Below are 25,323 nucleotides of genomic sequence, written 5' to 3' on the forward strand. Positions count from 1 at the left end.
CACCACCTTTAAGCACAACCTCCACGCAGCTCCTGCGCTTGACATGCCCCGACACAGACCCCATGCGCTTGACATGCCCTGACACAGACCCCATGGAGTAACAATAGTTTGCCCGTCCCACCCTGTGTCACTTTACTGAACCCACGCACAATTCGCTGGTACTGTGAGAAGTCCCCTCTTCAGAGATAGACTCACCCTATATATATATATATATAGGTGCTCTTCCTTGCCAAACAAAGAAACAAAGTTAGGTCACTTAATATTTGCCTGTTACTTAATTTTGCCTCCATAGAAACCTCCACATGTAACCAAACCACCTCCTTCCAGCATCCCCAAAACAAAGCTGGATGAGTCTCTAAAACCCTTGAAAATTTATATACTGGAAACACAGCAGGTACCATACAGATATACGAAGTACAAGAGGGAAAGTTGTAAGAGTAGGGACAATATTACAATATCAAAGCACAAAAAAAACCCCAAACCCATCAAATTTTACTTTTTGAATGCATAACATATCAAGAGAGGAAAAAAAAATTTACAAGTGAAGTCCAGTCAGTAAGCTTCTTAAAAAAGAGATATGAATGGTTATACTATGGTGCTCCTTCATAGATTTATGTCCCAAGAAAAGCAAAACTTCCCTTTACCTGTGCCAGGCTCCAGGCCAACAGGTTAGGTGACTTAGGGCAGAGTGCTCTTCAGCAGCACTTTGCATCACCGTGGCTGCTGTGCCCTTCCTCAAACACAGCCCCCGGGATGATGTTGACAGGATCTCTCTACACTCTTGGTAGTTCGCACGCTCCCTTTTCTTGACTAACCACCACGAGCGGCTTAACTTGTCTCTTCGGTTGGATTTGGCTCCCTGCTGACAACAACCTGCTTGACTGGGTCCTCATTGCCTGACAGGGGCAGCTTTGGCACTGAGAGCTGCAGGAAGGAAAAGGAGTTGTTCCAGTGCCCCTGGGTTTGCCATCATAAGCCGAGCTCATATGGTGTGGCAGGAAATTCCTTTCCCCAGCCTACCTGTATCAAATGGAAGATGCCATTGACATGCACCTCTTAGAGGTAAAAATACACACAATTAACTTTTTCTATCCATACTTTATTGCAGGTGTACATATAATTATTTATACTTTATTTTAAACAAGAAATTCCTTTCATGGAAAGGAGAAACTTTTACCATTAAAATAGAGTGATTATACCATAAGTATTTTACAAATATGTACAAATATCGGCAGCTAGTTGCTAACATCAGGTGATAAATGCTTACAGGTTACCTTCTACCAAACTAACCAAAACCAAAAATAAGAGAACTCCTAAATCCAAACAAAAAATAAATCTAATACTAGCAGGAACAGGTGTGTTTTTTAATATGAATACAAAAACTTGCATAATAAGTATTCACAGTGCTTGTAAGATATCAATTCTCAGGCTACACACAAAAGTGTCCAGTCTCTGCTTCACGTGTATATGTAACTTGTAGTACTGGAGAGACCTGTGTAGACCACTGAGAGAAGATGGTCAGACCTGGAGAGTTTGCTTTCCCCACCAGCTGTGAATAAATACAAGAAACCGCTGTGTACATACAAGGCAGTGGATGCTCACACAGGAGCCAATTACACTGTTTTCACACATTGATGTATTTTGTAACTGGCAACAGCAGGATTATAGCATTTCCCCAAAACCACTGCATGTTGGGTAACTGCAAAAAGAAAATAGCAAGCTTGCTGGTGATCATAAACACTTGAGTAAAGTGGTTAGGCTGAAGCAGGGATGAATGTGATTGTCTTCACAACAAGTGTGCACAAATGCGAGCACGTGGCACACATGTGTGTGTTTTACAATACTTTTCTGAACAACTATCTGCTGAATTTCTAGATGAGCATTGCTGCAGTGAGAGCTATCCCTCCAGCTCCACGGTGGCTGCAAGGATAAGGCTACTTTCCTGCAGCACAGCCACTGGCCTCCTGGAACCTGGCCGTGCCCGTCTCCCGTGGCTTACGGCCAAAGAGGCCCCAAGCAGCAGGGAGACTCAGTGGGACCATGCATGAGCAGCCAGATGTCCTTTACCCATTTAGATCCACTTTGGAGAGTCTACTTTGGGTGCAGCAAACATACCTCAAGTACTCTTTAAAGGCATTTTGGCTTTGCTTGGAAAAAATGAAGAGAGGCCACAGTGAATGCACAGCTCCTAACTGTTGATTTCAAAAAGAAGGACAGCATGATCAAAGAGGGCACGGCCAATTCAATCGTGGCTACCACGAGCCTGTGCCCATCATTCATTCCTCAAACACAGCTGAGGTTTGGTGCTGGATTCATCTCAGAGGACGTGCAGCCGCTGATGCCACTTCAGCAACTGCAGATGCACCTGCAAGCTGCATCCACACCACGCTCCCTTGCATAGAAATAGTGAGATGACAGACTTCATGGATTTGCCATTTTAACAGTTTATGAGAAAACGCAGTTCACCACACAACTACTCAGCCTGCCAGTCCATCGTGAGAGCAGCAGCTTAAACCCTCCTCATCACAGTCTGGCTTCTTGCCTTTCCTAAACTGAGCTATCTTCAGCTTTTGAGTGATCCACACTGCACAACATAGACTTCCTCAACCAGCAGAATAGCATCAGTCTGCTTCTAAAGTTTGCCTAAAAATGATCAGTTTCCACCTGCAACACTGTCAGAAGCTGGGCACAGGTTACACGTGCCTGTAAGGACAAGGTTCCCAAATGCTGGGAATCATGAGGGGAAGACAGGGAAATCAAACAAATGTACATTTATTTGGATGTAACAAGATAGCAGGGTGTTCTCCACACCGAATGCTTGAATCAAACAGCATAATTATAATTATTTTCCTTGTGAGAGACAGCACAGCCACCACTCAAAATCATCAAACAAGAAGTACCCTTGGTTTGGCACACACATCCTACTCTTCCACCATCACCAGCCCGGCAGCACCACACTCACACTTGCATGACTTATCCATGACTAAGCTGGACACAGTCACTCTGTTTGTCCTTCCAAAGCAACTTTCTCAAGTCCATACTTGCCTCCTAAGCAGAGGAAAAATTTCGAAAGGAACAGATTTATTAAAACCAAAGAGCAACATAAAAGTATGATTCAAAGTAAGGGGTGATCATGCCTGGACGAATTTTCCAGTCACACTCCTGTCTACAAGAGCCAGTCAATTAACACTCTTGTCTTCTGTGCTCTCAGAAGCAACCAAGCCATTTGCTTTATCCCCTCTCCTATCTCCCCCAGGATATAAGCATTTATTTACCAGTCTGCATCATGACAGTAGTAGACAGCTGAGTTCCTTTTGTTGCATTAAAGAAAAAAACAAAACAAAACCACCACCACACATTGTATTTGGCTGGATACTTACAACAAAACAACACAACACAACAACAACAAAGAGAGAAAAGCTCCTGGCAGAGCAGGTCTTGCTCCCAGTAAAGCAAATAGGCAACTTGTGTTCATTACAACAGGAACAGGTTAGACACTTCCATACAGAGCCCTCCAAATGTGCTCACAGTACACCCTGGCCTGACAGCTGCTGGCAGTGTTGCAACAACACAAACTCAAGACAACCAAACTATCTGTACACTAACACAAGCACACCACAAGAGAAAGGCAGGAAGATAAACTGACCTAGACTTGAAATTTCTTTCTGGTAAATCCACTTAGACACAATCTTTGCTTTACTGGCTGAGCATCAGTTTTGGTCCGCTGCTTTTGGTTTTTATGTTGGTTGTGTCACTGCAGGCCACTGCCATTTTCTGCTCAGACAGACGCTTCAAATGCCAGCGTTAAGTGCTACGCTCCAGTCTATTTGCCCTGTAGTCAAGTCTGCAGAAGTGATGCTACTTACTGATTATGGAGCTGAATGACAAAGCTGCTCACCATCTCCTGCAAGAACCAGAGTGACATCACACGTGTTAATGAGGTATATGTTTCCATGATGAGCTGTTTCCTGGTATGGAAGAGCTCCAATCTCATTACACCACAAACTCCTCCGGGAGCTGGTCCTCTCCCAGGAGATCCAAGGAGAGGCAGTTCATGGATCGTTTCCCGTAAAGCGCAGACTTGGTTTTGCAGTCCGCTGTGGAATAAACACAGCCATAGATAGACAGCTTATCCTCCAGGCTGCAGCCAAAGGTGTAGCTGCGGGATGTGTCTGAGGACAGCGTGGCACTTAGCGGTGGGTGCCGGTGCTTGTAAAGGCGGATGTCATCCAAACTCTGGCTGTGCTGGTCCGTGCAGCTCCTGCTTTTGGGCGATCTGACCTGCCAGTTCAGTTAAAGACACACAAGAACAGAAACGATGAGCTCAGACACAGCCTAAGGATGCCAGCTACACATGCTACAAGTTTTCCAAAATTGTTCTTCCACTCCTTCAAAATAGCCCCACCAGCCTTCTGAGGGACATTGGCTTAATGAAGAAATCATGAGTGCACTAAGCTGCCCTGCTGCGTTGAGCCAGGTCCTAATCTGTCTGCACCGCGTCCTCGGCGTCCAGTGCGATGGACAAGGCACTTGGCAGGTACTGATGCCCAAATGACCTGACACGTCTTGGCAGATCCGTGTAGTCATCCTCAAATGGACAAAGCGCATGTAACAAAAAATTACCCCAACTGCCTGAACACACTGAGTTAGTGGAAATCTAATGATCTGAAAGGAAGTTTCAGAAAGCAACGATGCAAACTAATGGGTTATGGTGTCCAAAAATCTCTGAGCACAACATACAGTTTAAGCTATATAACACTGTTCAGCAATGAGGAAAACGGGAATGACAAATCAGCAGCAACTCCCACAGGCAGTCTTGCTACACAAGATGTAGTGACTTGGCCTTGACCATGAGACATTTCCAACTTCCTCACTTGTTTTTTCTTGCTCTGTCTCTTCATAATCAGCTTTTAAATGTTAATGTTAAGGTTGACTTTAAGAATATCAGTTCTAAACCAAGATACTTCTGTTAGTAACACAGAAAACTTCCTCCCAGTACCACTCCTCTCATCTCCTTGGGATGGGAATTAAAAAACTATCCTGAGGAAATCCTGCACTGGCTCAACTACACTCCCAGGGGCAGGCACATACTGTATGGTCCCGTCAATGCTAACAAAACTCAGTTACACGGCCTTGTAAGGAGGGTTTTGTTTGTTTGTTTATTTTTTAAAGCAGCACCAAATACTTGATGCATGTAAGTGGCAGTCAGGTCTTTGCAACTGTTTGTCTAAGTCCTGTGTAGACCAGAAACATTCTTACAAAATAGATGCCTCCCAATCAATTAATAGCATAAGTATGCATTGATAAACGCATTAACATTAAAAATATTACTACAAGCAAGATGTCCACCTTGTACTCTGTAAGTCATTCCACTCAAATATAGGAATAAGTAAGTGCATTATAATTTGTACTGCCTGGTCTTCAGCTTTGGAAAAAATAACCAAGACTTTATTTAAATCTCCTGTAGCACTTTACAGGCTATTTTGCTTGTAAGTGAAAATTTCTTATCACTTTTAACTAGATCCAGGAAGAAGCATGAAAAGAGTCAAAAAAAAAATCCTATGAAGCGATTGAAGTTCTTGTTTAGGAAAGTTTAAGGAGTAAAGGGGGAAACAAAGAACAAATTTGTTAAATTCTCTTAGCAGATAAGACTAATTTGGACTCAGAGAGAGACGAAATGGTGGAGGCCGTTTCTTTCCCAGTGGGTACAGCTGTACTTTGAAAAGAAATATCACTTGGCCTTAAAAAGACATTTTAATAAGCTTTTTCCAATTACAACTTACAACATTTTGCTATATATAGTTGCCTTTTCTCAAGGGTTTGATGAAAAGAAAAAGTTGACAACAAAGACTTCAGCACACACGTAGTATAATCACACAAATGACAGTAATTAGAGCTTGAGCATCTGGTTTTGCTCCAACATGAGCTCCTTCTGGCTTCAGGAGCAGGAGGATGATCTAGTTTGCAACCCACATCCAAACTGCGTGGATGGTCTTGGCTCTATATTGCACTCAAAATTTGGAGGTGGTTTATTTTCTATTTCCCTTCTGAAAGCCTTAGGCAGATGATAGCTGGCTTGCAAGATTTCCCAAACCTCCAAACCTCTCCATACTATTCTGGACCCAAACGCTGCTCTCATCCTATTTCCAACAGCAGTAGCTGGCCAACAGCTGGTTTTGGTTACACCATATAAAAATCAGCCAAAGTCAAACCAATCAAGTTCCCCTGATTTACAGCTGTCTCCATTACACTAGACCTTGGTTCAATGCCCACACACAGACCCTCCTGCCCAGCACCCCCCTTACCTGGTGAAGGGATTCCACACTTTGGCCTCTCATTTTTATTAGCGTGACTTGTACCACAGACAGGGATTCCGGATTTATAGCTGCAAAGGAGAAGGAGGAAGTGAAAAACACTGCAGGCTTGAGGTTTTGTGGGCTGTGGAAAAAGGAAGTTGCTCACAGGCCACATTGAAGCAGTGCTATCCTATAAATTTAAATATACATCAGTAAGCACCCTCAGCGCTCTGGGAGTTCTGCTCACAAGTACTTTTTCCCTCTAAAGATCAATGTTTAAAAACTCATGAAAACAGCTTCTCACCAACTTGTCCCATATTCACCTGTCTTGCTTGGCTATAACGGCTGTATGTTTGGAGGTCAGACACCTTCTGCATGACCCCATAGTCTTGCATTGCCTTTATCACAAACCATAAAACTTTACCTATTAATTCCCGTGACTAGCCCATTAATCCGTTGTTGAATCCCTCAGGTGTTTCATGGTATACAAGATTTTAAAGCAAATTCCTTCACTGCAAAAGGTTTACCTGTTACCTCTCTGTCATTAACTGTGTATAAGCTTGGCAAATTTGGAGCAGGCAGACCTTGAGGAGCACAGAGGAGAGCAGCACTGTACAACACAGGGTGCTGGCCTTCAGCCTCTAGATGAGCTGACTTCAAATGCTGTAGGGCAGTAAGCAGCACCGGCAGTTGTTTGGAAGAGGGTACAGCTTTCTTAGATCCCTCAGATTATGCCTGTTGCTGCAGCCTAAAGAAAAGCACTGAGCAGTAGCAGAAAGCCATCTCACCTTGGCAGCTAGCAGCATCTAGAGGAAGAGATTCAACAGATTCTCCCACAGTGGCCTCCTCTAACTGGTCTCCCTCTAAAGGCTCATCTACAGGCACCTCCTCTGGCTCATCTACTGCCAGCTCAAGCTCTAGGAGGAAGAGAGTGGCAGGAGAAGGGTTAGCATTACGCTTCTGCTCCAAGTTCTCTTACTCCCCATTATGCTGCAGGAGAAGGCAAGAGCAGGCTTAGAGGTTGCTCTGCGTCTCCAAATTCTTTACCATCGTCCTGAGAGTCGTCTTCAGCCCGCCCTTTGCTGCCACTGTCAATGCCAGAGCTACCATAGCTGATGGTTGAGCTGCAGGATTTCTCTTTCCTGTGCACCCGGTCAATGTTGAAGGGCTCATCCACTGACATTTCCACCGACACGCGGTGCCTGGAGTCAGCCTCGATGCCAGATGTGTGAGAGCTGCCGTGACTCCCCGTGGACTGGCGCGAGAGACGATTGTCCCTCCGGCTGCCCCCGCTGCTCCCGCTGCCACGCGAGTTCTTATCACATGGGTCCAGGTCCATGTCTAGCGTGTCACTGATATAGGACTCCCGGTAGCGCTTCTTCTCTGAGGAAGAAAGATGAGAGAAACCAGTGGGAACTTTAAGCAAGACCGAAGGAAGGGTAGCAAAAATAATCCCTTGGTTGAGATGGGCAAAAAAAACCAAACCAAAACCCAAGTTTCTTCCTGACTTCCCCCTGAAAGGAGTCAGCCTGTGTGTCCTCAGACAAAAGGGCTGACTACTGCTTCTGACCTTGAATGTAATGACACAAGGTTTACAAACACCAGAGGAGACAGAAAAGTATGAATGGAGAACACAGGGAACAGCAGCCAGGAAAGAGGCAGTGGGGGAAAAAAAAAGTATTCAGGAGAAGGCTAGAGGAAAGGGGACACAATCCTTAAAAAGTAGACTTATGTAATGCATTAAAAACAGCCACTGAGGAGAGGTAGGCTGAGAAGTTGCAGGATATCCAGCTCTCACAGCTGGAAAATGGAAGGAGGCAAGCTGAGAGGTGGTCGAACGACTGAAGTTTGCCTGGAAGGGACTGTCCTTGTTCCTATGGAGATAGGAGCCCCTCAGAAAAGACAAATTCTGGGAGTGCTAATCTGCTCTCTGGCTTTTTCTCACATCTGCAACTCCTAGCTCATAAGTGTCAGACACTATAGGCTAAATTGTGTGCAACATTTAGTAATGAGCGCTAAAAAATGAAGACACGAGCTCAGAGCTTGCCCTGCTGCTAGAACACAAGAATATCTTATCCCAGCAGAAAGCTTTTTATTCAACATTACTTCCACTTCGAAGCATGTCAAATGTGCACAAACTGGGAGCACAGAGAGTGAGGATTGCGTCTTACTTAAACGGAGATATCCCACCTCTACTGCTCTGACACACACTTTCTGATCACAGTCTAGCAATGTGGAAGCCATAAACACTTCCCAGTAAAGGGCTCGAAACATAACACCTCTCATCAGCTTCCTGAAAAGGCAGAAACACCGCTAATTAGGTAGATAGCAGCCACCATGAAGTAACAGCAGAGCTTAACATGCTGTACTCTTCCCCTACCAATCACCTGCTTTTCTGTGACATACCTTCAGCCTCCTCCAGTTTTTGGATTTGCTTCAACACGGGCTGGATATTCAGAAAGAGCCGGTGGCTGTTGCTGAGGAGCTGCAGCAAGTGCCGTGACCTGAAGGGGCAACCCGTGTAGTAAACCAGTTTCCGTGCAGAGGGCAAGCCATCTGGCTGGATCTCAAATTTTTTCCCCTGCATAAAGAGGAGAGATGCCAGTGAGATGAGCAAGAGCACATCTTCAGCCACACAGCTACCAGAGATAGCTGAGGTCTCGTGGGTACAAGTGATAGGACTTGACATGGCAGCACAAGCAGGCCAATAGCTTTGCCAGCTCCGAGGTTGGTAGCCTGCTGCCAGATGGCTTCTGTTCCGTCATACTCACCAGAAACGCCAGCTTCCCGATGTGTGACCAGGGAAAGTCGTAGAGGAGCTGGCGAACGTGATTCACCTCCTGCAACACATCAAACTCTGAGTGACACAGGGACTGGCAGGTACAGGGTGGAGTCAGTGATGGGCAAAGAATTTGCAGACAAACAAGAATGCAAGATATGCAGAGCCTGGTGCTCAGTCGGGGAGGCAAAGGAGCTTCGGTGGAGGGGAGTGGTGGGGAGAGGACAGGGGAGCTGGGCAGAGTTAATGCTACACCAGAAGGCTTTCACGGCAATCTGTTACCTGATAGATGTGCATTCCTCTCAGGGTCAGGCCCAGGATAACTGTCGGGCGATCCTCCTTCTTATCCTAAAAGAACAGAAGAGCCAGGAGTCAAAGGTTAATCTACAAAGAACATGCTCTTGTTCTGGCACCTACTGCAGGAGAGGTAGCAGGACTCCTCATCAGGCAGATGCCATTGGCTCATTTGGTTTTTATTGCGTTTGTAAAGTGCACCTTGCCTTGCTGACCCCTGAAATATCTACCCCTAAAACCCCCTCAAGCTGGTCGACGTAAGCATTTCACCAGTAAACTCTTTAGCTGCCCTGGACCAAGAATCCCACAGCTTTAGTGATTTGAGAGCGTGAACGCTTACTGCTCTCATAGGTACCGTGTAGCCTCTCATACTGCCACGTGATGCATCTGCTGCCCCCATGAAAACGCACCACTCACTTTCCAGGTGACCAAGAACCCAAAACAGAAGGGACACCTGTCCTCTTCTCCTTGCCGTGGCACTGCTGTTCCTATCCCGGGACCTTAAGTGTCCCTTGGCCGGGAGATCAATGCCCAGTTATAGGTCCTTTGCTTCTAATCTTTTGATCTCAGTGTCAGGAGCAGGTAGTTTTAAATGCTTGCAGCCAGGTTCAAATACTGCCTTCTTTTTCTCCATGCTGTATCTTGGTAAGATATACTCAGTCTCTAATGAGATTCTTTTGCTTTAAGACCAAAAAAATATCATAAACTAGTTATTTCAGTCCCTCTTAGCATGGCAGAGTTAGGGAGAGAAATACAAACTTTGCTTGCTAGGAGGAGCAGGAGGAAGAAAATTTCAGGGTAAAAATTTATAGGCTCAAAGAGCTCAAACTTACATCAGAACTTCCTCTCCTCATCTGACTCGTCAAGATGCAAGCCTTATGCCATCACATTACCTCACCCTTTGTCCCTGGTACCGCCCACGTCTCCAGTTTAAAGTCACTAAGAAATGCTTTCAGTTTCCTAACGGCAAAGTTCTACGTAAATCTGTACTGGTCTAGAGAAGAGATGCGGGGCTTGGTGCTGTGTTTTCTTTCAGAGTTTCCAACCTCAGGAGCAGCCGTGAGGGGGCAATAAGACAAAAGTGACTGCTTTTAAAGTCTCAGGGCAGCCAGCGCACCGACACTTTCACTTAGCACCCCTGTACGCTCCATCGGGAGCTCTGTGACCCAGGTGTCACCAAGGAGGAGGATATCTCATCACAAGATGAGATAATCATGTCACATGGCAGGAAGGAGAGCACATTGTGAATCAAAAAACAGATGAAGGAGTTAGCAATGCATAAAATACAAGTTCAGATTAGGAATTTAGATATTAAGAGCAACCAATTTCACAGGCCTGGTGCTTTCAGATGTAAATTGTATCATGCCCTGCCAGCTTGACTTCTTATGGCATTCAAGTGTAACCAGCCCTCTTATGACTGCATCATTAACAGCATTAGAATCAAAACAGAGGACAGAGGAGAGGCAGGGGGAGCATCTATGGTTTGCAAAGAACTGAAGCTAAGCCTGGACTACAGACCAAACTGAAACTTATTTCCTCCAGAAGTTGCATGTTTCTCTGGTAACTAGAGCTGCTAGATCTGGTCAAAGGACATGGATACCTCCCAGATATAATCTCCACTGAACACAAACAACCAAGAAGTTTAATTCTGTGCCTGACAAAGTAGAGTATCTTCATTCGGAAAGAGACGTCCAAGCCATTCCTAACTGCATGAGCAGGTTTCACTCACATAAGTGCAACATTAAACTCTTTAGTCTTATTTCTAGGCCTAAACTCTCTTAGCATGTGAAAGTGAAGTGCATTCTACTACAGCAGGCTTAGGTAAGAAGTCTAAGACTCAGAGACAAGCAATAATCCAGGAATCCAAAATCTGACATACAGCTGAACAAAAGCACCAACCACTCGGACAGGGTTGGGAGGGAAGGATGGGTAAGAAATCTGGGATGACTCAGGGTCACCTTCAGTTATTACACGGTATTTGTGCGAAAGCTGGCCGACTTGTTGTCACCATTTCAATATACTGCAACAAAATAAACAAATAAAATCCAAACAACAACCAACCAACCAAAACTTCTCAGTGATTTCTCTGGTGTGAGTCTACTGACAGGCAGGGACAAAAATTAAGCTTTATCATTCCTGCGGCCAGTTTCTTGGCCAAGGAACAAAACAAGATTCCAGCTACACCTGTGTACTGGCAACAGATTTGTTTGTGCGGACAGGCCTCGCCGGCTGAACATTTTAGACTCATTCAGCCTTTCTGAATCAGAGGCAACCATCCCTCAAATAAACAGAAAGTGAAAAATGGAATGGTTCACCCAATTAATGATTGGAGAGAAGTTCAAAATAAGAAGCTCTTTGTTTAACCTTCTGTAGCCTGTAGAAGTGGACGGGCACATCTTCCAGCAGGCAGGACTCCTTAATGAACTTCAGCACCGCTTCCTTAGCACTCAGGCCTTGCTGTTCTCGGTGCATCTCTGGGGCATGCTTCAAGATGTAGTCGCTTCCCCTCTTCGCAATTATCTAAATTACAAAGAAAACAAACAGGTCACCAACTCTTCGGTGATCCTCAAGGGAGGCAGCTGTGATCAACAGCAACATGGAGACTGAAGGTGGAGGAGGTCCCTCAGGACATTAGTCCATATTCACCTCTGCCTGCCTGGAGGATAATCATTTAAAGCAGCCCAGATGATACCGATGTCTCCAAACAGATCCTAGATGGCAAAATCGTAACAGATCAAGACTACAGAGGTCATGTCAGTTCTTTTCATTTTTAAGTACTGGAATTAGTTTTCCTGACTCCTGGCATCCATAAACGCTTATGGGCTGATAACAAACACTGCTCTGCGTGCCAACACTATCAACAGCAACATCTCCAAACACTGCAGAAACGGTAGGTGGTCCTTTTAAGACCAGAAACTAAACATCAGGCGTATTTAGCATTTCCATCCTCAAAGGGCAGATAACACCATCTCAAGGTATTTTTTTATCTGTCAGGAGTGACTGGCAGGCACATGGCTTTGCTAAGTACTAGAAAAACCCACACTGGGCCCTTTGCTCTTGCCCTGTAAGTGGCCAGTTCCCATGTTTGCCCATGTGCCCTCTCCACAGAAGGCTCCAGGGCAGGCTGGCTCTGCCCTGTGCCAACCTGGCCCCTTCCAGGCTGCAAGAGGCAGCAACAGCTAAGAGGGGTGCTGCCTGAAATCCCTTCACAAACCCCCCCACCATTGGAGGCATTTAAAACTAGATCCCACCAGCCACCCAAGAACATCCTACAAGGAACAACCTGCTCTGACTCAACGACCTGGTTCCCACTTCCATTTTATATTAAGCCCCATGTTTACTCCGTTTGGTAACACCTCTGCCCTTCTCTGCATGCCTTGCCAGATTAGCTGCCCTCCCACAAGGAAGGCTGGGCTCAGTGGAGGACAACAACGATGCCACTGGCTCTGCAATGTCAGCAGAAAGAGATGCACCAGTCCCACAGTTCAAAGCCGGGTTGATCCCCCCAGGGCAGCACCGCCTCTCCTCACTAGCATGGGGCTCAGGGCAGCCCTCGGCCAAATGATCTCAAGCACTATGTTGGAGGAAGAGATCGCGTTGGAGGAGGAGATCGTTCAGCATCAACCCATGGGAGCCTGGGGGCAGGGAGAGAAGCGTCCCCACGCCTGCCAGATTTTGCTCTCTGTAATGATGTAATAAATCATCCACATACTTGCTTGGGGTTGTGGCTTAGCACAGGTGAGCTAGGCTTTGCCTTGGCCTTTGCAATGTTTGCCAGATGAGCAATAGCCTGTGATAAGGCTTTTAACTGCCCCAGAAGTGGCACACACGAGACGCACCTTTTCCAGCCCTTTGTTAGCTACCTCCTGCCTGGCGTCCCGTGGCGAGGAACAAGGAGCAACACTGAACAAAGGCCTGCTGTCTGGGAGAAAAGTGCATTTCTGCACAGCAAGACAGGCAGGCTGGGACTCATGCTTAAAGAAGACTCTACCCACTTCCACCCACTGCTCTGAGTCTTCTCCCTGAAAGAAGGGGACAGTACCACGTTTCACAGAATCTCAGAATGTCAGGGGTTGGAAGGAACCTCAAAAGATCACTTAGTCCAAACCCCCTGCCAGAGCAGGATCACCTACAGTAGGTCACACAGGAATGCGTCCAGGTGGGTTTTGAATGTCTCCAGAGAAGGAGACTCCACAACCTCCCTGGGCAGCCTGTGCCAGTGCTCTGTCACCCTCACAGTGAAAAAGTTTTTTCTAGTTTTTTCAGGGGAGACAACTCACCTGGGGACAAGCAGACAACTACCAGAGGCAACTGGGCTTTGACAGCTACCCAAAAACACCAGCTGGGCTCAAATCTGATATCACAGTGGAAAAGGGGGCTCCAGAACTAAATCAGGTTTCAGAGGAGGGTCTATCCAGGTCCCAGTGAACTTCCTACTCCAGCATATGTCATCAGATATTACAGTGATGTGTCTGTAGCAAAGCTAGCTTCCCTTTCTATTTTTATGCACAGTGTTTATCAACAGTTCTCTTCACATTTCACAGAAGAACTCTCTGCAGGTAAACCAGCTCTTAGTTAACTTGCCTTCATTTGACAACTAAACCAACTCTTGGCTTTCTAAGCTGTTTGTAAGTCTCAGAGGCCACAAACCCATGTGCACGTGCTAATAAAGATGCATAACCAATTCCAGGCCCTTCCCTTTTCTCTTACTGTAGTTGAGCCAGAGATTAATGACAAAGCCAGAGGCACTGCACAGCAGTACTACCCCTCAGGGTTTGGGTCTATCCATCCCAGCAGTGAGAATTACAAAGACAGGACAAGGGACTTGGCTTCACAGCCTTGTGGTTTTCTGTAGAGCTTAGGTTGTGCAGATCTTGCTGATGTACCACTGCAAACACATAACTCTTTAAGCCATGGAAGAATTAAAGACAGCTGCACTGTAAGAGTTATTAATTTGATGCCAACACTTTCCCTCACCAAGGAAGGGTACCCACCACACACCTCACTGATTAGTGAGCCCCAGAAGGAACAGGCATCTACATCCAGTGAAACTAAAGGAGATATCTCCTGAGGGAAATTCAGGGTGACCTTCTACCACTCTGCCTGATCATTGCACTAGGAGTTGGGGAAGCTGCATGGCTGCAGTTAGGTACCACCTCGACATAGTTCTGGCTGCACACACAGTCTGTTGATATAAAGACCCCCTGAAACTTACCCATTGCGGGAAATAAGCCTGAGGCTCGAAATATCTGCCAGCATGGACCTTCTCCCTGTAGTTGCCCAAGTCTGCCTGTAAGCTGTAGGCAGCCAGCAAGAAGTAGATTTCTTCTTTGTGGTTGCACCGAGACATAAGTACTTGCTCTTTGAGATGGCAGTAGTAGAGCTGCCGTGCCACCTTATCGCTGCAAGACACAAAGGCAAACTTACTTGAAAAAGATAAGTTAAGGCTCAGATAAGGCCCCTCAAACACATCTTCCTTCTGAGAGGAGGGATTAAACTTTGACATCCCTGATGGGTGCCAGTGCCACCCTGATACAGTTGTGTGTGTGCAGGGAGCACCAAGGCAAGATCAAGGTCTTCTCCCACTAAGTGTTGTACAAACACGTGAAATGGCAGCTTCTGCCTTGAGAAGCACGAGATCTAAGAAGTCAGGGCAGAAGGCAGATGAAAGAAAAATCACGTCACACCTGTTCTGGAGACTGAATACATCAAGCACTTCTGCTTCTCTGGAAAGCCTGCAGCAGTGAACAGACTCAACTCCCTTGAATCCTAGTCCTGTTTCTTGCACACCTGTCCTCCTTTCCCCTCTCAACCTGGCACTGCTTTTTCATTCCACCTTGCCTTAGGCTCAGGGTACTTTTCAACAGCTAATTCCCTGCAAGGTAGATCAAAAGACACAGGAGCCTTGGGCTTGTTTTTGTCTTCTTCCTCGATCTGCTAAACAGGGATAGTCTGATAAGGCATAACTATTGCATAGCATTGATAACCCCCACGCCTCCCGCTGTAAAAGCTCACGGGAAGGAGGCTGCTGACATGTACATTTAGTGGAGGTGCTGGCCACCACAGTCTGCCTGTAAAACGTGCATGTGTATAGTTTGAATGCATTACGTAACTGCCTTTGCATGACTCCACAAACCTCTCCAGTTAAACTACTAGTTCAAGAGAAAGTGATGCTAAAGGATATGTACATCGAGGGTGGCAGAATGATATGCAATCTCCCTTTGCACCTAAAAGCAAAGCTAAATAAAAAACACTAAACAGCCAAACAGACTCCAGAAGAAAGACTCCAACTGTATCCGCAATGAAAGACTATGGAGAGAGAAAAACAAAAAAACCAAAACCCCAAGCTTTGTTCAAGATGAGAACAAATGCCAAAAATTTGGTAAAGATTTTAATCCACCCAAATGATCCCAGCTCTTGGCTTGCCCTGGGGTCACAGCGACGCCAGAAGTGCTGATGCAAATTAACTCTGTCAGTTGTTCATTTTTAACTACCTCATTCTTTGTTCTCCACTGTGGCTGAGGGTGGTGGTGTTTTGAATGCAGCCAATATCCCATGTGAACTGACCACAAATGCAAAACTCTCTAAATTATGAAGTAATTTCTTTTGTCGGTTTACAGAAGTCCATTTCCATGAGTACAGTGCACAGAGCACTGCTCAGGTACAAAAAAACCAACAAAACAAAAAACCAAAACAGATCCAAAATTATTAGGCTGTGCTCTGGAGTATAATCAGCTGGTTTTTGTATATTCATCTGATGCTTTTCATACTACCAAAAGACACAAGCAAAATAGTATTAATTGTATTTTGGTACTGTTGTCATTCAACCCACTTTCTAAACACAGATGGAAAAGCAGTCAAAATTTTCCTAGGGATAAGGAATGTGATTCAGGGGGAAAACATTCATGGCTGGGTAAGGAAGTCTGTGAAGGTCTTAAAAGTAATAAAAAAAAATAATGAAGCAGGTTTTTTAAGCTTATTTCTGTGAGCTTACAGAGATGAGCCTAACAAAGACCCATTATTTTTCTTGCCTTTTCAGAACACAGTGAATAATTGAAAACACAGTAACTACTGCTGAAAGGAACTTACCTTATTACTCTTCCATTTTCTACATAGTATTGTACTCTAAAGAATGCAACAAAAGGAGGGCTGAATTTCTCTGTTCCCTAGAGCAGAGACAGAAGACAAGTTAAATAATTTTCAGCACCCAAAATTCCTGTTACCCTGTCTGGTAACGTTCTTCCAAGCTTTCTCCCTATTTACTGCTTTTCATTTTCTATTCTTAGCTCTTGGCAAGTTGAGAGGGGATCTGACTGTCTTGGAGGCTCACAACAAAGCATCATAAAACATTTAGACAGGCTGAACATCAAAAACACCCTAGGGAGGGCAAAAGATTTTGGACAGCAAGGGGATGAGCAGGTACGAAGCAGTCCCAGCATAGCCTGAGGATGCCCAGCCTGGCCCAGAGTTACCTAGCTCAGCACCTGGCAGCGCCGCAGACACGGCAGCGCTGAACGCAGCAAATTTAACACAGTCTCCCCTGGCACCAGCAGGCAGGGCGGCCGGGCAGCATGCCAGGCAGGCATGGCTGCGTTTCCAGGGCACGCCTGAGAGTAACCGGCTACCTCTGCGTCCACCACATCACTCCGAGGGGACACACATGTGCTGCTGCTGCATAGTTCAGCATTTGCTGCCCGAGGCTGAGGCGCATGAGCTCGATATTATTAACTCCTCGCCTCTTGTTCAGCGGGCCCAGCGTTTAGTTTTTCACACCTTCCCGCAGACCGAAAGGAGACACTCATGTCTGCTTCACACTGAAGATGTCTGTGAGAAGAAAGCCAGCAAGAGTTCCGTTGTTGTTTTAACTACAGCCTACCTTTCAGACTTACTGCCTTCTTTAAACAGGAGGAAAAAATAAATAAAAAAAAAAATCAGAGAAAAGAAACATCTTATCTTACTAGCTCATTCGCTCATCTTTCCTACTTTGCCACTTGCTTTTTAATGTTCGTACAGATAACTTTGCTCACACACACAGTTCGAAGGTTTTGCTGGTCCAACCCACCTCACAGGGACAAGGTATGTGGCATGCCATGCACATTTGATGCAGACAGCAATTCCTCGATCCCCATGCAAATATTTACATCTTATTTCTGCAGCTTGTTCATAGTAACTCTATTTTATCCCTTGGACTGGGTTTTCCATGTGAAACCTCTTCACAGAAATTAAATCCCTGTCTGCTAACCCAATCCAACAGCCTAACTCCTCTCAGATGTCAGTACTGCCAATATCAACCACTTCAGCCTTTTACAATTCCCCTTACATCAGAGGTTTGACACATATCCTGACTTAAAAAGTCAGGATAATGTTGCAATAATCCAGCCTCAAAGCATACCCCATCCCAAGGTGATCAGAAACACCTGCCTCAGGAAACCTTCACTGGCTGGACAGACAGCCCTCTGCACAGCTGGCAGCTCTCTTCAAAATAACCCTCACTTGTTTGATAAGGGAGATCCCCGAACCTCACTAGTCATCTGCAAACTTCTCTAAGCAGCAGAAATGGCAAGCGTGCCTACTCTGCAAAAGAAAACCCTTAAGGAAGGTGGAAAAAGTTGTAACGAGCTAATTAAGATATCAGTGTAATTGCATATTACACTTTGTTCTTCACTGCGGCTCCTCTAATAATGACACAGGCAAACAGGCATTATCTTGTCTGAATGACTGGAGCTGAACAATTATATAGGCTTGTCTTTATTTCACATAGCTTTTCCCTCCCTTGACAGAGCTGGCTAACCTTAAAGAACTACAACTCTTCTTGAACAAAATAGTCTCCCCCTCATTTCACTGTCCTTTTGCAACTCCAGCCCCCTCTCTCATATCAGGTTCAAGTCACAAAAGGTCACTTTAGGCTGTTCTGCTTAAGGATAACAGTGAGGTCTCCAGACTGTTCATAGGCTTGTTAAATTCAAAAGCAAGACTGACCAACTGACCTTCTCCACACCTGTAGCAGTTAAGCAGCAACCATGTGGCTGCTACTGCTCCGGTAAAGTTATGTAAAGGGGCTATTTTAGCTTTTTTAATTAATTTTAGAGCTGTGCACAAGTCACTGCATCTTGTTACTTAACAGTACTCTGCAGCATCTTCAAAAATGCTTTATGGATCTTAGTTTAACAGCTTTCAATTCACTGCATAGTCCAATACCAAAGCAGTAGCCTCCTAAATTAAACATCTCTCTTACTTTGGTAGTTTCTTTCTTCCATTCCTTTGAGAAGTATTTGCTAAGCTTCTGCTCCAGGTCTATAAAAACATATTCATTATCTGAAAGACAAGAGGAAAAAGCATTTAACATTAAAGAATTAGAACCTTCTTATTAATGAAATACTTAGATGACTATACAAGGTGTTTCCAAGCAATACATTTGAAAACAAAGCCAACTAGGGAATACACAAGGCAGGAAAAAATAAAGAGCACAGAGTCTCTGAAGTATGTATGCTACTCCACACAGTACGGAAGGAAGGTCAGCTATGCCTTGATTCAAGAGATGCTGAACTAAAGTTTCCCAAACAATATTAGCAGCCAGAAATGCAGAATTCTTGCTTTATAAGCAAGAAGCCACTTAGAGGAGGAAAACATCATCTTACCAGCTAATTGTACTGTCAGTTTAGCAGATTCAGTTTTTTATTGCTATTAAACGAGCAAGTCCTACCCAAACTTTCACTCTGCCTCGGTCCAACATAGCATAAGCAAGTGGACAGTCAGGTATTTGACAGGTTTCATCTTCTACATATGAATGGGATCCTCTGAAATGATGAGGAGGAGGAGGACCAAACCCAAATGCCCTCCTCAGAAGGTCTGGTGTCTCCTGTTCACACCTAACTTCTTCCATAGCGAAAAAAAGATGAATGAAAGGAAGGGAAACCTGGCCTGCCTCAAAGGAACAGAAGTTGCTCTCCACCCAGGTTAGGGTGAACAAGAGTCAACCTGAACAGCACATCAACTTGAAAGAGTTTTGTGCTGCTTTCAAAGCCAATGTTTTGTAACACTGCTTACCAGTTATTCAAGGGGACCCTGAGCTACCTCATAGCCATTCTCTCAGAGCATTCCAGTTTCTTAGAGGAGCAGATACAGCAAATACTTCCTTTGCAAGCTTTTAAAAACATGCAACCAAAACAACCCCCTATTGCCACCTTTTTCAGCTCCCACCTCACAAGAGAAACCACAGCTGGTGCTAGCCAGAATTCATCCACACACCCACGACACTAACAGGAAACGCTGTGTAAAATGCCCGTAACACTGGACACAAGCAAAGAGTACAATCCCCAAAAAGTCCTGCTTCTACCCCTGTGGTCTTTCCTGCGTTGTACTGATTGGAGTTGTAATTTTAATATAACTATGCTTCTGTTTACCACGCTGCTTGACATGTGTAACATTGTATTTTACAGCACTGTTGAAACTGCTGTACAGAAATCCTGAGAATTTTACTGGTCAGAATTTAAGTGGTCTAGCACACAAGGACTTATAGAAGTTGTTTTGCTATTCCAATAAGGAGAGGAAGAGGTTTTAGCATCACAGAAACTGCAACTTGTACCTGTCTCTTCGCTTACACCTGTAAGTTAGGGCAGCTGGGCAGCTGCGCTGGTCCCAACCCTTGCTTCTCTAAGTCCATTAAGAAGAGATAACATTGTCTTGAAAAGGTTGGTAGAAGTCCCAGTCATTGAGAGAGACGGGTTTGGTCCATCTCTTGGACTTGTCTCTGTCCCTTGCCAGCTGCTGAGCTGATAAGCGTCTCTCTGTAAAGCTTTTCTTTAAAAAAAAGAACCACAAAGATAAGCTCATTTAGGAAGCAACCGCAGAGCAAACTACAGGAGTGGGATAACACAAAGAGAGGACCCAGTCCCTCCCTGGGCTTTGGCAGTCCCAGGGCCGGGCGATCACTCCCCTATGGGCTCCAACTGCAGGACTGCGGCTGCTCCCGATGGCACGGCTGTGCTGGGTAAAGCCGGTGCCAGTTCTGCCAGCACCACAGGGCGGGTAGCTGCTGTCTGGTTAAGAGGGCAGGGAACCTGCACAGCTCTAACAAGCTGTCAGCCCAGTTTTCCCTTCTCGCTCAGGAATGATCCCATGCCTAGAGGAGAGTTCAGGGAAATATACAAATTATTCCTCAGCCACAAGGGAAGGATGGCAACAGCAAGCACAGTGCTATACCCTTAGCCATCCCATCACACATAGATATTGGGACAGAAAGGAGAAAAGGATGACAGAGCAGTTCCACCGTAGTAAAACTGTTTATTACCCACAGCCTCTATTTATCTCTGTCATGTTATTAGGTTAGAGAGATGACTCTGGGAGAGCCCAGATGCCAAGCCTGAGGACTCCAGGTCATTATCATGCCTACTGAGAGGTGCACATAAACCCCAATAATAAGCCAGGCTGAAGGAGGAGGCCACTCCAATGTATCAGCTCTCCCTGGGGGTCCTGCTCCTCCCTGTCCACCCTCTCGTGCAAGAATGCAGCACTGCATTCAGTTAATATTGCTGGAATGTCAACCTGCAGCATAAGCCTCCATCTACAAAAACAAAGAGGTATTTCCCTCCCCAGTCTTACACGGGTTGTGGTGTGTTTGTTTGTTTTTCCTTAAAGTGATTAGTGGTGAAACTTGGAGGTCTTTTGCCAGATGCTAAAAAACTGACCCTGGTGTGAAAACAAGCATCTCTTAACAGATATGAGGGCACCAAATTACAGCACCTCAGAGCAGTGCTGTAAAGGACAGTACAGAAACGCACAGATGGCCACATTTCCAGGGAAGAAAGTGTTCGATCCATGGGTACCAACAGGACTGGATACTCAGCAGGTACAAACTGTCATTTCTTCACTGGCCTCAGCTCAAAAGACAACAACTGAAAGGTACTAAGGAGCTGGCTTAGAAGCATGCACACAAATATGCATCTGTCCACCTGCAGCTATTGATACTGCACTCATGAATCTAGTCTCAGTCCCGTCAGTGAGCTTAAAAACATATCATAGCAGCTTCTAGTAAAAAGATTCCCTCATGTATGTGCGTATAGATAGCAGATCTGGCACAACACACCAGTGTGTTGCACTGCAATCCTAAGTAATGCATTTGGATAGCCAGCTAGTTTGCGGTAACACAATTTACATGTTTCTCCCAAGTTCAGCTTTTAAGAGCCTTCAAATGAAATGGAAAGTTTATGCTGCAAAAATCTCACTGCAAATTAAACAGTCACCACCAATGCAAACATTCCAGTACTCCTACTCTGCAAAATCAGGATAGCACACCTACATATTTAAGCAAATATAGGATGTGCATTGTTGCAAGAAAATAATTGGCCAGGTCTCCAGTCAGAAAAAAAGTTACACAGTTCCAGTGAGTGATGCAGACTTACAATAGGCATTATTTACACTGCAGGGAAAATGGGAATAGAAAATTACAGCTGTGGTATGGGTTCAAATCAGTTTTAAGTCATTGTACTCTAAAGGCCATTATTTTAACCAGTGCCTCCCCATCTCATTTTTTATGAGAGGTAAGTTCCCTGTGAAAAAGGTAAGTCATGGTGAATGTCATTAACGTGCTCTCCTCTTATGCCCTTTTTGGACTAGGAGGGCTGAGATATTCCATAGAGGTAAGTTCTACCAAGAGCAGAGTTCAGGCCCCACAGGCAGCCAGGAACATCCCATTAACTCCTTCAGTTGAATCAAATATATTTTAATATTGTATCTGTTTACACAGTCTGGAAGATTAGGATTCAAATTAAATATGATTTAGTGCAAGGCCAAACTTCCACATAGCAAGAATTTTCTGCCTTAAAGAGAAGGGTGGGAGGGAAAGTTGTCCCTGGCTATAGCACTTAATTTCTTCCAGATAACGCCAAGAAGTCTCATGGCAGCGCTATTATTTCCCTCAAGAGGCAACCCAAAAGAAATTGGAAACAGAACTGAAGTATGCTGAAGTTAGGGGAGAGCTAAGGCTTAAAAAAAAAAACAAAACCAAACCCAGCACTTAAATATATCTCCCAACACATGCCATGGACCTTGCATAACCTGTTTAGCTTCCCTGAATACCAGTATGGGGTTTTTTTGGTTTGTTTATTGGAACAGAGATGGCTACACACTCCTTTTGCACATGGAGCTCCCCTGGCTTCCATGTGCTGTTGGCCTGGGAACATCAATATCCACATGGCATCTGCTCCCACCACCTCTACATAACTTCTTGATCCTCTTTATGCTACCTTTCAAGGCAGCAGAAAGAAGCCTTGTCCACTTTTCAGTACCTGGTTGATTAGTTTAGTAAGGGGTCTAAAGAACTTGGCTTAGGATCACTTTGTGTTTTCAGCTTTAGCTGGGAAATACACATATCCTAAGTGAAGAATGGAAGAATCATATCAGAAGCTTGGAAAAAAGGGTCACTTTACTTGGGATGAACAGAAGAGTGAAAAGAGTTAATACCAAAAAGTGCGAGGTATTACAGCTGTCAAAACCTCTCAAGGTCTGAAGACTGGAATAAAGGCTCAGTCACTCACGACAATGAATAGGTACTGCAGGAATTTTATGAGCAAACAAAAATCCCTTGCATCCTTCAGGTAGTAAACCACTTGGCTGGATGTTGTACTGATGCTAAAAGAGAAACAACTGACAGCAGATGCAGGCTCTAGGAAGAGACCATACAAGTACTTCCAAGGAGCATTACACACTATTATTTTTTTTTTATTTTTTTTTTTACTATTTAACACCTGACCTCTTGCAACTCCTTCTAGGTGGCAGATTTCTGCCCACATCTTCCTTACATTGCATTTAACTCTTGTTGGAGGTATCAAAGTCATTATAATAGAGCCATATCTTCTTCAGTTGGGATAGAAGCAATTTACCAAAAAAATGCAACTATCCAAGCAGATATTTGATGGAGGAGAGGGAGAAGCAGTTATAGTGGGAAGGACTGAGATGTAGAAATAATCTGAGGGTATTTTGGAGAATTTCTACTGTCACTTGTCTTAAGAAACCCTTTGTTATAACAGATACCCACATAATATAAAAATAACATGGTAGTGTATTCCATCCATGAACTTCAGTACTGGAGGATACACAGATGCAGAAGAATAAACTGGAGACAGAGTGGTCTTGGCAGAGTTAACCATCAAGCTCTTTGGCTAAGAACAAAAGTAAGGAGGACTAGGAGGCATGGGTCTGGAAAGGTGAAAAGCCATGGCTGTTATAACTCAACGAAGATCTCTGAGGTAGAGGAGCTGAAGCAAAGGAATTTGGCTTCGTTAGCAAGTCAACCTGACAAACTGGTAAGAGGACACAGAGAGACAGTGGCGAAGTGTAGGCGCTGCAGGCTTGCTCCTTCCTAGTCAAAGGCTTCCATCTGCTTGGGTCAAGCCAGGTTTGCTCCTAGAAAGAAGCCCAAGATTGAGGATCACAGGAATCCGGGTTATAACAACAAAGGAGGCCTGGCTGTTCTTTGTCTGCTGACAATTGGTTTTGGTCTAGAAGACTGAATTGTGCTGCCATATACACTTTTGTGATAACAAGAAGGAAACCTCCCACAGGGCACTAGATAAGGTTGACCCTGCAGGAGGAGCTGCAATATAAGACCCAGCTGCTGAAGCCTATAGAGCCAGCTTGAACCTGGCAGGGCTGCAGGGTCTTTCACTCAGCAAACGAGGAAAAAATGCACTTTAGCAGCAGCAGAACACAAGGTATAGCCTGCTTGATGATCTGTGACAGAACTAGAAGAGCAACATGTCCCAAGCTTTGTGCTGGTGTGGCTTCTCATTAATATACACTCCTGAACTTAATTTTCAAAGAGATCTAGAGATGCAAGCTTCCCCTCCTCTCCCACCCCAATGCAGTTGCCTGAAGGAGTTTTCACCCCTTTCCTCTTAAGCTCTTTCATTTGTAAGATGAAAATTTCTGTTCTGTCACTGTTATCATTATCTTAAATCCTCAAGCTTGCCCTCAGCATCAGTAACAGACAGAAGTGAAGGCAATGAATTTAAGCAACGAATGCTGGAAGACTGGCTCCAGACCTAGAGCGTCGTTCTCACACCATTCACGCACAGCGCTTTGTGGTGCTGTTTCCATTTTTTGCTACACTTAGGGGTTAAAATTCTGGTTATGATTAAGGAGCCCAACCTCCCCCCCTCAAACACATACTTACTATGAGACCAACTAAGCATTAGTCTATCTGTACAACGTCTGCAGGTCAAATGGGCTCCTAATCCAGATAATCCACCCAGTGTGATTGGTTACAGTTCTGTAGAAATCCTTTAATTTTCATTCTCTTGCCACTACTGACAGTCAGGGTTTTGTTGACAAATTAGCAGCAAGGTAATGGATGCAGATGGATTAGAATACCTTGTTCTGCATGTGGCAGCATCTGACTGCCATAAATAAAATACACATTAAGAAACTGGGAAATACACCCTTACTAAACCAAGGTGCTTGTTTCTTAAAAAGCAATACCTTAGAGCAGCAGTACGGAGAGGTTAAACCACACTGCAGAAGAATAATACTCTAGTCTGAAATGCAGAAGCTTCCTCTGCAGTTTTCAGATATTCAACCCAACTTTGCCCTGCAGACCAGCCCCACACCTTCCCTTTGCAACCTCTGCGGGACATACATCAACTTGCTGCCTGGACAAGGCAGTTGACTTAAGTATCCACAACACAACCCCAAGTAATCCAGAATTTACCTAGGTTTCTCTACAACATGAGTGGATTGCTTCCCTTTCTTGACAAGATAGCCTGCCATGAAACCAAAAATCCACGAAAAGCAGGCAATACCTTAAAGGTTACTTCCAAATGCCACAGATGGAGAGTGTTAGGTGGGCAGCAGAAGCAAGACCTCACTTACCACTGGCAGTAAAGGAGATGACCATCACTTTGTTGGCCAAGACAAGGTCAGGTGAAAAACAAGTTGGGGAACAGAAAAGATTTCTTT

General features: G+C 44.8%; 1 protein-coding gene across 1 annotated transcript in view; it reads right to left on the bottom strand.

Annotated features, from left to right (window-relative positions):
- Nucleotides 1-3,993: 3,993 nt before the first annotated feature.
- The window catches only part of LOC104268469 (FERM domain-containing protein 6-like), a 29,039-nt gene continuing 7,709 nt past the window's right edge, over nucleotides 3,994-25,323 (bottom strand). Inside the window, exons 3-13 of the mRNA XM_009871135.1 lie at nucleotides 18,605-18,684; nucleotides 16,459-16,535; nucleotides 14,585-14,771; nucleotides 11,734-11,889; nucleotides 9,358-9,423; nucleotides 9,068-9,136; nucleotides 8,703-8,877; nucleotides 7,344-7,679; nucleotides 7,085-7,213; nucleotides 6,306-6,385; nucleotides 3,994-4,281 (exon numbers count right to left, since the gene is read on the bottom strand). Of these exons, the coding sequence (XP_009869437.1) occupies nucleotides 3,994-4,281; nucleotides 6,306-6,385; nucleotides 7,085-7,213; nucleotides 7,344-7,679; nucleotides 8,703-8,877; nucleotides 9,068-9,136; nucleotides 9,358-9,423; nucleotides 11,734-11,889; nucleotides 14,585-14,771; nucleotides 16,459-16,535; nucleotides 18,605-18,684 (1,643 nt within the window). The remainder of the gene's footprint in view (nucleotides 4,282-6,305; nucleotides 6,386-7,084; nucleotides 7,214-7,343; nucleotides 7,680-8,702; nucleotides 8,878-9,067; nucleotides 9,137-9,357; nucleotides 9,424-11,733; nucleotides 11,890-14,584; nucleotides 14,772-16,458; nucleotides 16,536-18,604; nucleotides 18,685-25,323) is intronic.

This window comes from Apaloderma vittatum, unplaced genomic scaffold (assembly GCF_000703405.1).
Source record: "Apaloderma vittatum isolate BGI_N311 unplaced genomic scaffold, ASM70340v1 scaffold42316, whole genome shotgun sequence".
Classification (NCBI taxonomy): domain Eukaryota; kingdom Metazoa; phylum Chordata; class Aves; order Trogoniformes; family Trogonidae; genus Apaloderma; species Apaloderma vittatum.